Consider the following 14,830-nt stretch of genomic DNA (forward strand, 5'->3'; position numbering starts at 1 on the left):
ACTGTCTTTCAAACTGGGCATGTTGTAAAACTGCCTTCCGAATTGATGCAGATGTACTATTCCCAGCCTTGGTCAGTCTTCCACTTGCAGGGGAAAGTGCTCAGAATAAGAAACTGTTGACTGCTTGCTGATAAATGGGTCATCAATACCATCTCCCTCTTAAGGCCCAGGAAATAGCATGAAAATGGGTTAGAAACGATGTAAAAACTGGAGTGTTGTGGAGTCTGAAGGACCGTGGTTGCTTGAATGAGAGTGGATCCCATATTTGAATGCTTGGTCCACAGTTGGCAGAACTATTTGGGAAGGTTTAGTTATGTCCTTGTCGTAGTTGTCACTGGGGGTAGGATCCGAGGTTTCAATAGCCCACATTATTCCCAGTTAGCTCTTTGCCTCGTGCTTGTGGATTACATGTAAATTCTCACCCACTGCTCAAGTGTCATGCCTGCCCACCGGCTGCCATGCTCCTGCCCCTTTCACTTTAAGAGAATGTAAAGCTTCAATAAACTATTTCTTCGATAAGTTGCCTTGGTCATGGTGTCTTGTCACAGTAACTGAAAAGTAATTAAGACAAATGCTATGAAACGAATTAGGTCAAATGCCACCTTTGGGTCATGACATGCTGTTGTAACAGAAACCAGTGAAATTCAGAAAATCCTTAGGTCTTACCCAAAAACCAGATTTCACTAAACTGGAAAATCTACAAGAAATGGCTGCACTCCTAAGATGCATATGACATACCAAAAATTAAACAGAGATGGAATAAATATAAATGACATATCTATGGCAGGCAGAGGGATTGAAGTGGCAATTTAATGCTTAACTAAAAAAGTTTAGGTCCTCATGGATTCACTGATGACTTTTACGAGGCCCTCAAGGAAAATTAATACACCAAATGCTTCTCAAATTGTCCCATAAAATAGAAAAGGAGGGATTGTTAAGCCTTTTAAATGTTCCAATAACAAAATCAGATTAAAGACACAACAAAAAAGGCCAATTCTCCTAATTTACACAAAAATTATTAGTATTTACAAAACATATTCAAGAACACCTCAAAAATATTCACCACAATCAAGTTGGCTTTATTCCAGACATAGGGATGGGTAAATATATGTATAAATCAATATTAGAAATTACATAAATGGACTCAAAGACAGAATAACATGATCATCTCCATAAATGCAAAAAATGGCTTTGGACAAAATTTAACATCCCTTTATGTTAAAAGTCCTGAAGAATTTCAGAATAAAACAATCGTATCTCTACATAATAGAAGCTACATACGGCAGACCTACAGGCACGTCCTCTTTATGGAAGAACTCAGCATTTCCACTAATGTGAACTCAAGGATCTCCACTCTCTAAACTCTACTCCGTAGAGCATCGAAGTCTTAGCTACAGCAATAAGAATGCAGTAAGAGTGTGGAATTCGAGATTTAAACAGCAATAAAAAGCCAAAGCTTAAGTCTATGTTTGTTAAAAAGCTGTGCCTCCTTTCTTGGCCCCATAGTCACCTTGGAAGAGTAGACAGAAGTTTAAAACAGAGGCATCAGTAGCATCCTATCCCCAGGTGGGAGCAATTACTGGTGAGGACAAGGCCAAAACTAAGGAAGTGATCGTCTCTGGGCTACCTTTCAGGACCTTACTTTACCCAGGCCTCCTCATGCTCCTCGCCTGAATTCTTCTCATTTTAATATACTAAAGACAGGTGTCACTACACCACTGTGTGTTCTTGTCTCCTATGCAGCCACACTGAGTAAATCGAATCTGCTCTCATCGATGTTCAGTTCTTTTACTGGGGTGTCTCGATGGGGACTGACCTCACCATCGAGGTCAATGGAGCCAGAACTTTAGCCCTAAAAATGTGGCTAAATCCTGTGATTATTGATCTCAAAAATAATATCTCAAACATAAAAGAATCAGGCCACTGGATAATGCCATGTAATGCTGTGATTTGTTTATTTAACATGATTTTCCTCCCAAGTTGCCCAATGACTTAGCAGGTTTTGACTTTCGTCTCAAACAATCAACACATTTCCTGTACTTTATTTTCACTATATATGCTATTATAACACTATAGTAACACCAGAGTCCAGTTGATCAGTGAATAGGACAGACTGAAATTTCCCTTGGCAGCTATGGCGTCTCCCAGATCCTAGGAATTTCAGCGATGGCAGATGCTCCTTCAGGCCTTGTCACCCAATCTGCTGCAAAACTTAAGCACCACACACCTGCACTCAAGTCCTCTTTGTTGTCTTCAAAAGAGAAACTTAAATGTATTTTTGTCTATACGTAAATCCACGAGACTATTCCCCAAAATTATCAATCATACTTTCTTTGGCCCAGATGAGCTTCAAAGTCCCTCTGAAACCACAGATGTCTCACGTTTGTAGTATTCCTCCTGCGTCAGCCTCTCAAGTGCTCATCACAGGCATCAGCCAACTCATGGGACTTACTTTCACTTCCATTTTTGTTTATTGTTTCATTTTCTTAGTTTTTTTTTCTTATTTTCTTCCATTTATTTTTATTTTATCTGTATTTGCTACTTCTTTACTTATAAAGCATAACTTTCCATACTCAAATAAAATAAAACCCAAAGATTCTTAATCTAGTGCATCTGAGTTAACAGATAAGACAGCTTTCCTTAATTTTCACTCATCCATACCTTTAAAAAGTCAACCATAAAGTCACACCTGAAAAGTCAATAAATTCAAAAGGACAAAATATACATTTCATAGACAACAAATCCTACAATCAAGACAATCTCCTGTACAAGTCAACAGAAGACAGCATGAAAATAATCTATCTTTAAATATATCAGTAAAAACATTCTCCTAAATAATGAGATCATTGAGGAAGACATATTTTCAAATATCTGTACATTAAGCTCTAAGAAAAAACTAAAAAGATGTGGGTGACAGACTGGGAAATAAAAGAAAACTTTTCCCAGATAAGACTATGTGGGAATCAGGAATTCAAAGATTGAACTTGTTAAACACATTTTAAGCAGAACAAAAGAGTGTGTTGGTAGGAATATTTCTCATTGCTAGGGTGCTTGCCTAGCATGTATGAGGTCCTGGTCCTGGGTTTAATCCCCAGTACCACCAGGGAGCGGAAGGTGTCTTTCTCCTTTCTTGGACAGAAACTGAATAGAGCATTTCTTAATAATAGTCTACTAATTATGTGAGGAAAAGTTACACAGGCCCACTCCACAAGACTCAAATGAATCCTTTCCTTAACACTGGCGCTCACATTATTCAACCATTATCAATTGCTTGGGTCAATTTCATGTTTACACTGTTCTGATTACCTTTGCAGAGTTAGTGGACCTGCATTATACACTATGTGTCATCATGATTGCATTTCCTTAGGTGGATCTGGGCGGCTGCTCTGACAGTGGTGTGAATGAGACACTTGGAGTCTTCCTTCTGTGTGAAGCTAAGTAGTAAGTAGGTGACCTCTCACAGCTTCCTAACAAGGAGTAACTGTGCAGGCCTTACCGAGAGGAAAGAACTAGTAACAGCACACACTGCCTGCTGTGTCACTGTGTTACCCTATGTGCCTTAAGAATGTTGTATTAAGCAAAAGATGAGGATGGTTACACTTCAAAGGAACAGAATACAGAATGAAGGCGAGTGAGCTTGCCGTGGGTCTCAGAGACCCCTCTCTGATTCTGAAGCAAGATTTAACACAAAGGCATCTACATACATCTTCCATGACTATCTATATTAGGAATAATCAGAGCAGTTGAGGACAGCGTGGCCTACCTTGTCAAACAATAAATATCCACTTAACGAAAAGTTCCACTGCTAAATTCCTCAACGGGCCACATCATTCCTCTTGCTCCTGGCGGTCCCTAAGAAGTGGTGGTCACTTAAAAGTGATTTACTCACTGTCTGCATTTAGAGGCAGATGGGACAATGACTGCCTTTCCGAATCTAATGCTTCATAGTTACTTATAGAAAAGCAATCCCATACACACATAAAATTCTACAGGTAAGAAAACCTCATGATCTTTAAATACTGAGAACACACAGGGCCCATAGAAACTAGTTGTGTCAAGCAGCCACTTCCTAGTTTAACATTCACTAGCTGTGCTCTTAAAATCTCTAGGAGAGAAGCAGGAATTGTCCCCATGCCTTTTGGCAATAGCTAAAGTTTCGGGTCTATAAAATTTCATGAAGTCTGTTGTTTTTAAAGCTAAATTACTCAGTTTCTTAAATTAGTATTGCACTCACATGTTGCCCGGAATATGTCTAGAACAAAAGTAAGGTACGTAGGTCTACAAGCATTTGCTTTCCTTATTAGATAAGCAAGCTCCCGTAACGGAAATGCAAACTGCAATTTAAATAAGCCTACATGTATGACAATGCATGAGCCTCTTACAGAGTGAAACTGCCAATACTACAAACCCATGAAGAAGCAGAAATAGAACTGTATACAAAGTTCTTACTACTGACCCATTCCACCTTAAGATAGATCAAAGCAGTAATTCTTCAAGATTTAAGAAAAATAGATTTTAGGAAAGAGACTCTTTAAATCACTGAATACATCATGTCTGTCATTAAGAGAAATAATTTATGGTTTTTTTCTGCAATAATTCATTCTAATGAATTAATTCTCTATACTCCTAATTGACACCACATTTACAAGAGTAAGGGAGTTTCTCAGTAGTCATTCTTCCCTGTTTTTAAGTTATTTGTCTCTAAAATACGTCAAGTAAGCCTTCAAAGACTCTGGGAGCGGCAGCTTCATTATCTTTTCCCTCAGCAGGTTCTGAGGTGGCTCCTCACGCTTCAAGGCTTCGCTGTGATCTTTCTCCTCTTCCTCTTTGCTGTCTTCTTCCATTTTTTCATCCTCTTCACTGTCTAAAGGCTGAGGGATAAGCTGATTACCCACGAATACATAAGTGTTGATTCTCTGTTTAACTCTCTTTCTTTTCCTCTTGGGTGGAGCCCTTTGTGGAATCCCCTTGGCCTGCATCTCATCATTTATGAAGTTTCTAAGTGTACGTCGAATGTAAATACGAGCCAAGTCTTGGAGATTCCTGACAGCACACGGGGCTATAAACAAACACAGAAATGAAAACATACGCTGTGCACTTCTTCATAAACTTTAGAAAACATCGAACTATAAAAAACTGCTTTGAGAATGCTTAATACACAAGGACTCACTGCACACTGAGCAGGGCAGGTCGTATAGCAAAATGAGGTAAATGTCCGTGTTGTTATCTACATGAGTACAAAGTCTCTGGGAAAACAGTAACTTAGAAACAGGACAAAGTGGTAAGTTCATCAGAGATTTTACCTTATCATTTAATACTGCTGTTTCTTAAAGTTATATGGGGACTGAGAGAAAGGGGACACAGTATTGACCATAATCACTTGGAACTCCAGTTCCAAAGGATCTAATGCCCACTTCTGGCTTCTGAGGGACTAGGTATGGACATATTGTGCATGTATGTATGTATACATGAAAGCAAAACAGTCATATAATTAAATTAAACATAAACCCCTTTCTTAAGAAAATGAATGAATTATATGAGACAAATACCTAACAGAAAAACTTGATGAAACATTTCAGTAGCTGCCTGAACTCTGAATTTCTGGGGGTGCTCACCTAGGACGTGTGCATGGCTAGAGTAACACCCGGGGGTGTGGAAGGTCACCAAGCATACACACGTTCACAGCCAAGTACCATCAAATGTGAGTTGTGAATAAACACAGGTCCCCGTTTACTCAAGTCAAATACATTACAGAACGGAGGAAGAAAGGTAACATAAGCTCAAGTGTGTAAAATATCAACTGTGCCTTTGATGCAAATTTGTTCCCTTAATTACTTAAATCATTTGTTAAACAGGAGGCCAGGCATAAGAACTCTTTTAGAGACATGACTGGTTTAAACTGGGACAGTCCCTGAATACAGGGAGCTCACATATGTGAAATACATAGGTTTAAAAAAGAAGAAGGGATGAAAAGGAAAAGAAGAGAGAAAAAACCAGGGACTATGAGGAGAAAATGGGAGTGATGTCACAGGAAGTTCTTGGTACAGATATGGCAGCTTTCCACTAGCTGGTGAAAAGTACAACTCCAGGAGACTGCTTTTAGAGTTCAAAGGAGCTGAATCACCTAGCAGCCAAAAGGGAAAGACTGAACCATACAAAAAACATTCTGAATTCTCTTTAAAAACAAACAAACAAACCAAAAAAAAAAAAAAACCTAACTTCATATATAAATATTTTTTAAAAATGATTCCACAGAAACCAATGTGATAAAATTTTATAACTTATTATGGTGTTCTCCGCCCCTGAACTTAAACAATATACCTACCTTTCTTTTTGAAATTTTAAATCATATTTCTACAGTTTTATATCCATATAAACCACATGCCACACAAAACCATGGAAAGAAATGAGATTAAGCTATTTTATTTAATACCTAGATTTCTTAACTAAGGAGGCTTACTGTTTTATCTTAAATTTGTGGGTAACAGGTCCAACCTCTTTCCTACCTCCATCTCTACTGTCCTCGAGTAATTTAACCTATGTGTTGCCCAAGCATAGCTCAGACACCATCTTTTACAAGAGAAGATTCTCTACTGATATTTCAGTTGTTTAGTAGGTTTTGGCCCAAACGGCTTCCTGACACTTGTAAACTCATAGGCAACGCAAACATAACCTATAGAGGAAATGTCTGCACCCTCATCCCCTCCTTCCAATGTAGCGCAAACAAACTCAGCTCGTCATTCTTTATCCTCCACCCACATTCTTCAGTGTGGCACTTTTCTACCCTCAGACAATTCTGTCCACACCCACATAAGCCGTCCTCACAGTAACTAGTATTCCTGCCCACTGTCCTGTTGATGATCCATCCTCCTCAGGCACCAAACACGTTCCTGATCTTGAACCGCTGTTGTTCTTCATGAGCCTAACACCTTCTATAGTCACTAGAGATGCTGCCCATCAGTGTAGTGGGCTTGCCTACAGGTGCAGCACTCAGAAGGTAGAGGCATGAAGAATAGGAGTTCAAGGCCATTCATGGCTTTACAGTGAACAGGAGACTCTGACCAGAAAAGAAAAAGAAAAAAAAGAAAGAAAAGAAAAATACAGCAACAACAAAAAAAAAAAAAAAAAAAAAAAAAAAAAAGATGCAAACACTTATCCAAGTAGGTTCTCCGACAGCATTTTCATCAATTCAGATCATAGAACAGCAGACAGGCCTTCCTTCCTACCACTAGATGCTCTTCCACTACAAGGAGGAACCAAACTGAAGTAATTTTGAGAGAACCTTCCATTTTGAATAGGGGTCAAATAAAGTCTAAGTTCCCAAGACATCCATAGGTAAATGACATTCTGTTTGGCAGAGAGAGATGTGAATGGAGGTAACTGACATCCTGTAGGGTAGGCTAAGATATGGGCTAGGAAAGTTGCCCCACCGCAGTTGAATACGCCAACCAATGAGAACAGGGTAATAAGTAAGTGTAGCTTTACCAAACCACACAAAGAAGTGTCCCTAGGAAAGTTTCCTTCCCCTGAATTCTGATTGGTAGAAAAAAAAATATAACTGTAACTTGGCACAGATGTGTGTGGTTTTCAGGCTTAGAAGTTCTGTAACATTCTGACTGAGGGGCAGGGGTGTGAGTCACACACAGTTCAGATCACAAGTCTGTTCTACATCCCTGATTGATCTGTAGGGGCCTGATTACACTAAAGTTGTTTTCTGTATTGACTTGGTGTTTGAGTTGTGGTGGATCTAAGTATGTTCCATATATCACCACAACCAGTTACTTTCTACCACATTGCAAACTACTGACACAGTTGGTAGGATCCGTTTTCTAAATATCCTGGAAGGAAGATACACTGACCTATACAACATAAAGAATTGACTTTTTTTTAAACTATATTAAGAATAACCGTACTCACTGCATTACTGCCATACTCAATTTGCTATAATCATATAGAATATATATCTATAAATGCCATCATTAACACCTCCTTCTGAGGGCAAAGGTCTACTTACGGAGCCCCACAGAGTCCGCTGTGCCGTTATCATTCTTACTGGGTTGTACTAGTGGTGCAAAGGAAACCGCGAGGATATTTTTACTTTCCCAAGTGTTTTGTCCAGTCCTCATAATCTGTGTCAACTATTTGGAGTGAAACAAGAAAGAAGCAATTCAATTACTTTAATGTCAAACATGTACAAGAATAACTGCCAATGAGGAGCTAACATTTAAATGCAACCAAGATATTTCTACCTAGGTATAATACAACACAAGAAATCCACCACCTACTCCACAGGAAATGCATGCCTGCTACTTCAAGTCTGACCCAGAACCATAGTTAAGGAATTTACAGAACCCAGAGGAGAACCTACTACTATTTTTTTTAAAGATTTATTTATTTATTATATATGAGTACACTGTAGCTGTCTTCAGACACACCAGAAGAGGGCATCAGATCTCACTACAGATGGCTGTGAGCCATCATGTGGTTGTTGGGAATTAAACTCAGGACCTGTGGAAGAACAGTTGGTGATCTTACCCGCCAAGACATCTCTCCAGCCCTGAGAACTTACTACTACTATTATCTGACTATATAAACATAGTAATGAACTGTCCATCATGAGTAACACACTCAGTCCTTACTGAAGACTCACAATTTGTCAAACTCCAGAGAGTTGTTTGTGGAGTACTCAGAACGTCTGTATCACACCTTCTCAAAGCTCAGGGAACAGCCCCCAAAAAGGACAGAAAAAATTGTAAGAGCCAGGTCACACAGCACTGCTACATAATGGTGGCTTTGAGACATGACAAGACCACGGCACCTGCAGGCTCAGGGCATTTCCAGGAAGGCCTAAGGCCCCACCGTAGCTGAGATATCTTTTGATAACAGCTGCTAGAAAAGGGAAAGTCGGTTTCCTTTAAGGATAGAGCCCTTGTTAGGCTGACCATTCTTCAGTGAACAGTGCTACTTACATGTATAAGAACAACACTAATCGGACTCCTGAGTCATTAAAAAAAAAAAAAATGAGGTTGGGAGAAAGTCACTGGGAGAGAAATCAACGTTGAAGAGGGGGTTAGAGGTGGAATGTGGTCAAAATATACTGTTTGTAGGTATGACATTCACAATGAATAAATTATGTATATGTGCCACTGAAGATGAACTTTCAAAAAGGATTATATATATACATATATATATAATGTATATATTATATATATACACATGTGGTCTGGAAAGGACCTCATTAAGCATGTGCACATGTGGAAACCAACAGTGAAAGCTAGAGTTGCAGGCATTTGCAGATCCTATCTCTTATCCTATGACTGCACAGCAAGCATTCTTAGCAAGTGAGCCATGTGTCTAGTTCCAATATGAATGTTTCAATACAAAAGGAATACCTGAATGTGGACATGCTGAGTCTCTATGTTACATCCAACCTCTGTAAGATTCTATACTCACCTCTACAGTTCTATACACAACACGACCTCCCCAAGTAAGTGTCTGAAATAGGCTCAGGCTTTGGTTAGAATACTGTTAAGAGGACTGTACCAGTGAACTCACTTTATGCTCTTCTATAACAGTGATAAGGGATCCTAATGCTAACCTTAATTTCATACCACAAATAGAGCCGGGAGATGGTTCCCTGATCAGGATGCTTGCTGCCAAACATGTCACCTGGGTTTCATCTCTAAGACTCACATGCCAAAGGAGAAAACAACTCTCACACTTTTTTTTTTTTGACTTCCAAACGTGTTCTGCTGCATGCCCCCATAAATCATCACAAAAAGAGCTTTGCTAATTCAGCACACACTTCTAATTTTAGAACGGCTGTAAACCTAGCATGCACACAAAGACGCCAATGTCATGCACTGCAGCCTAGCTCGAGTTATTTCACAAGATCCTGGATTACCAAACGAGTTAGCACTTTCAAGAAAAATCAAGAAAAGTACATACACCAGGTAGATGTGTGTTAAGAACATTGTACACTGTACTCTCGTCTGCACACTTTCACACTGATCAAGGCATGCCCATTCTTTTCTTTTACTATAAATGCTTTGTACATGTGTGTTGCCCGGGAGAATTCATAGCCCTACCTGAGAGGCAGGCCCTCTACAATTCAAACACATCCCAGGCATTTGTATCTACTGAACCATCTTTCCAGTCCCTCAATGAAGTTGTGTTTTGTTTTGTTTATTAAATCACTTGTTTTACTTAGGGAGCTAAGCACTTGAAGTCACAAACCAGACTAACATGTTGCAAGTAGAGGACATGCATTCAGCTGCATACTTTCCAAATGGGGACTTGCCTGACTGGGTGAGGCTGACTACCCAAGTGAGCTCTAGTCTCCCACAATACTTTCTCTCTATATCTGTCTGCTTAAAATATTTAAGGATCTCTTCAAGCTTCTTTCTATGCATATACATAAGCACATATGTGAAGACCTATTTCCTCTTTTAAAGTTACAATTCATTTTTCCCTGTCACAGAGTCTAATTCCCAAGGGTTACATCTGTCCTGTGACAAATGCAGGACAGTCAAGGTACCTGGTCCTCTATAGGCATGACCAATATGCCCCCAACTTTGAGTAAGATCTTCATGTAGTTTTCGTGGTCTTTCTGTACTCCAGCTCCACAGTAAATTCGATCATACTGGTGACTGTCAGAAGCTATCTGAAGGCAATTACCCACCACAAATGCAGGTTCACAGAATTCGAATCTGGGTGGGAAAACAAACATTTTAATTTGTTTCAACAATACATTAGTTCTTTGACAAATCCCCATAACCCTTTCCTTGAAAAGGCAAGGCTACCAAAATTCATTTTAAGGATAAAATACAATTATGATATCTTATTCCAAAATATACATGAAATTTGACACCGATCAAGTAAAGTCTTTTGTTATCTATGACACAGCATACAAAGCATTGACCTATTTTGGACCATACAAAACTGTTACTTAAGGCATAGAAGTGAATATAATGGAAGTCCATCAAACCACAATCTTGAGATGTCCCCAAACTGAAGTTTGAGGATGAAAGTCAATGACAGGAAAAGGCTTCACGTCCCAGGTTCTTTTCAGATACTTAGGGCCAGCATACAGGAGAAGGGCTCACTCAAGGACTCCTCTCTGCTCGCCACTGCTGCGGACAGAAATAGTGGTGCAGTTCTGGCTGAGAGATACCAATCTACTGGCATGGCCCTTGCAACCACTAAGAAGAATAGGGCGGCTTTCCTAAAAACTGGGCTAGAAAGTAAATGAGTTTTGCTTTTGTAACTTCAGCTTTGGCCCCTATGGTTTTCTTAAGTAACACAAAAGGAGATGTGGTTTTGAGGTTCATCAGACCACATTATAATGCTGGCTCCTGGTCATATTATACATCTACAAACTACTCTTTATAGATTTCAATGTTATTTCTTAAATTGTTAATACAGTGAAAAACAGACTATTATACAAATTAAACTGAAAGCTCAATGCAAATGCAATTCTTTTCATCCCTTAGACCTTAAACTCAAGCTGAGCTCAAACTCCTTGAGGTCCTCCTGCTGCAGCCTCTTAAATGCTTGAAGTGTAGGGGCGAGCCACCACACCCAACCACATCCAATCTTCACAAACTAATTCTTCATCTTTTGATAGTAATAAGTTCATACAACAGGATTAAACTGTTTACAAATGAAATAATTTACAGTAAGAGCTTGACATGCACTGAAGAATGAACAAGTGATTTCAATCATCACCAATTTTACTTTAGAAAACATATCCTTCGATAATTAACCGTACATATTAGTTCTCATTAAAATGCACTGAAGTTTACAGCCTATTGTCTTTGTAGATGGGGCTTTAGAAAAAGCAGCAAGGGTTGAAAGAGCTAGGAGGTAGAGTTAAGAACAGGGCACACACTGTACTGGTCTCCACACGCTCACAGTGAGCCAGGCACGAATTAACGTTTACACTGTGAACTCCCTTTCACTGCTTCTATCTTCAGAATCCCCTTCCGCCATTTTGGTCCCATGCAGAGAATACAGGATCCTACGTTCTGGACATTTTGGTCCCATGCAGAGAATAGGGATCCTACGTTCTGGATGTATTCATTGTCTCCTTAGAAAAACTTTAATTTTTTGCTGTAATTCGGTCACCAAGTGTGGCAATGTTGAGAGGTACTGATATCTTTAAGAAGGCAGCACGAATAGGAGGTAACAAAGTCATGAGAAAACCACCTTGGAGGGATTACTTCGTAAATCATAGGGGTGGGTAAGGACTCACAGAGCAAAACAGTTGTCGCAAAGCAAGGTCACCTCAAAAATGTTATGTAGTATTTCCAAATACATGCTCATCGTGAGGTGCTGTCTATCATGCCCTGACACATCAGAAGGTCGCACTGGGTAGCTCGTGTTCTGTTACAACACAAGCCTACTTCTAAGTACTACACTTGCTGTGAACACTTCTCTGATTGCATGTGAGAACCACGAAGAGTTATTCCTGTTGTCTGTGTGTGCGCTGTTCTTTTCCCTCCCCAAATCCCTCACTGGCCACCTTTAATTAATGTCTGCTATATCTTCAATTTACACTTAAAATCAGCTTGACAATGAAATCAGTCTTTAAAGTATTAGCTTACCCACATTAGGAATATTTACTTTTTCTCAGAGATCTAGCCCAACCTCCATGAGATTTCTCTTTAGATTTATATATCTCGTTACTGTATGTGCACAGGTGTTTCACCTGTATGTATATGTACCAATGCATGCCTGGTACCTATGGGGGTCAGAGTGGGCATCTGTACCTCCTAGAACTGGAGTTACAAATAGTTTTGGGCCATCATGTGAGGGCTGGGAATCAAACCTGGGGACTCTGCGAGAGCAACAAATTCCCTTAACCACACTGACTCATTGATCCAGTCCCAGAATGTAATTTTTGACTTTAAGTAATCATAGTGTGAACCACATGGTTTACAAAGTTATTCTCAGAAAATTCTACCTGAAAATCGTCATCCTTTCATTCCCATGCACCGGAATTTTTAAAAATTCAAGACTTTGAACTATTAAAGTTCTTTTACAAATTCATCAAACAGCAAAAACACCATTTGAAGTGGGCAACTTATAATTAAAACCACAGAACATTGTTGAAGAATGTTGTGCCTGGTTTTAAAAATGTATGCCTCCGCACGCGCTCCTGGTAGTCTAGTCAGGCACATACAGTCTAACTTCAGCTATGGGAACTCACTGCTAACACAAGGGAAGGGACAAGACAATCCCACTCGTGGCAGTATAACTTACAACTGTGATGCGTGCTTTAGCATTTGGAGGGAAGAAATATGACTCCTTAAGAGGGAAGGTGAAAGGAAACACACAGACCTGGAAGTCAGAGGCCTCCATGAAACGAAAAGCTTTAATCTGAAAGGCCTAGAGCCACACTATCCAACATGACAGCCATTAAGAAAAACATGTAAAAAATTCATATGCTTTATATATATTATTACCTTTCCAACTACCAACTCTGAATAAGAACTCAAATTATAAATCTGATGATCACAAAACTTAAGATCTAAGGAGAAATTAGCCTAGAAACAAAGCTACGGGGAATGCATGTGCCTACTGCACTCCACAGTGATGCTGTAGCTCAGGTCATGATGCTGGCTGGTCAAGGCCCACTTCACTCAAAAGTGATACAGTGGTTCGCAGGCCACGATGCTGATGGATAACTGCAACATTATACACATATTGTTCCAACATGTAAAAACAATCAAACTAACTCTTGGCTCTGATGTCACATAACTGAACATCTAAAAGCACACTCATTATTCTACTAATAACCTGAATTTTCCTATCTAATCAAGATATCAAGAAGTCTATTTACCTAAATGTGTGGATAAGGCATATCCAATCTCCAATGTCCACTAACGTAAGTGAAATAGACTTCTAATTCACTTGCTACCCTTTAACATATTAACTTCCTTATATAGAAACACTAGAAATGCAAAATATGGTAAGATGGCTCCAAGAGTAAAGGCACCTGCTAACAAGTCTAATGCCCTTCGTTCAGGTCTTGGGACCACATGGTGGAAGATTAAAACTGACTCCCCCAGGTTGTTCCTTGACCTCCAAGTCAACACACACACAACCAACCCTACCCACAACAAAATCAATAAAAACATTAAGAAAAATAAATTGAAATCCCAAAAGCACTGTACTACTTCAACTGATAGAAACTGAGACATACCTAAAACTGGGAGAAGATGTTGGATATAAAATCATACAGAAAATAATTTGTAAGACAAATATACAAGTCACCACCAACGTATGACAGTGTTAAAGAAAACCAGATATGTCCCCCCAAAGTATCTACAATTCAACCTTTATTTATTATACTTAAATAGTATATTTAGTATTTGTAACATGTAAAAGTTTTTCACAAAGAAAAAAGTTAAGAAAAAAAAACTAAAGTTGTACATTGTTAACATTTTAAAGCCTTACATATAAACAGAGATTAACTTTGTGAATAAAAGTTAACCTCCAGTTGCTTCTGCCTAGCAGACAGCAGAAAATCTGCACCCCATCAGTCATGTCACAATACCTTTACAACAGCATTCATGAAACAATCTCACACTAGTCAGCTGGGAAAGGACAGATATTCCACTGCTGGCCTTTTTCTCAAAAATCCTATGAATTAAAATATACCCCTGAGATCCGAAGCCCTCTTCTGGTGTGTCTGAAGATAGCTGCAGTGTACTCATACACATAAATAAATAAATCTTTAAAACTATATATGTATACCCCTGAAAAATGTTGGAACATGTTTATAGATATGCTCATTAATAACTGAATCAAGACATAGACAAAAAAA

The 14,830-nt window shown here is 39.1% G+C and overlaps 1 protein-coding gene across 2 annotated transcripts in view; it reads right to left on the reverse strand.

The window, feature by feature from the left end:
- Positions 1-1,068: 1,068 nt before the first annotated feature.
- Positions 1,069-14,830, reverse strand: part of PCMTD1 (protein-L-isoaspartate (D-aspartate) O-methyltransferase domain containing 1) — a 63,245-nt gene continuing 49,483 nt past the window's right edge. For both annotated transcript variants that reach the window (XM_080938633.1, XM_080938634.1), the window contains exons 4-6: positions 10,538-10,709; positions 8,015-8,138; positions 1,069-5,059 (exon numbers count right to left, since the gene is read on the reverse strand). In XM_080938633.1, coding sequence (XP_080794759.1) covers positions 4,692-5,059; positions 8,015-8,138; positions 10,538-10,709 — 664 coding nt within the window. In that variant the 3' untranslated portion in view covers positions 1,069-4,691. The remainder of the gene's footprint in view (positions 5,060-8,014; positions 8,139-10,537; positions 10,710-14,830) is intronic.

The sequence above is a fragment of the Micromys minutus genome (assembly GCF_963924665.1).
Source record: "Micromys minutus genome assembly, chromosome: 26".
NCBI classification, from domain to species: Eukaryota; Metazoa; Chordata; class Mammalia; order Rodentia; family Muridae; genus Micromys; species Micromys minutus.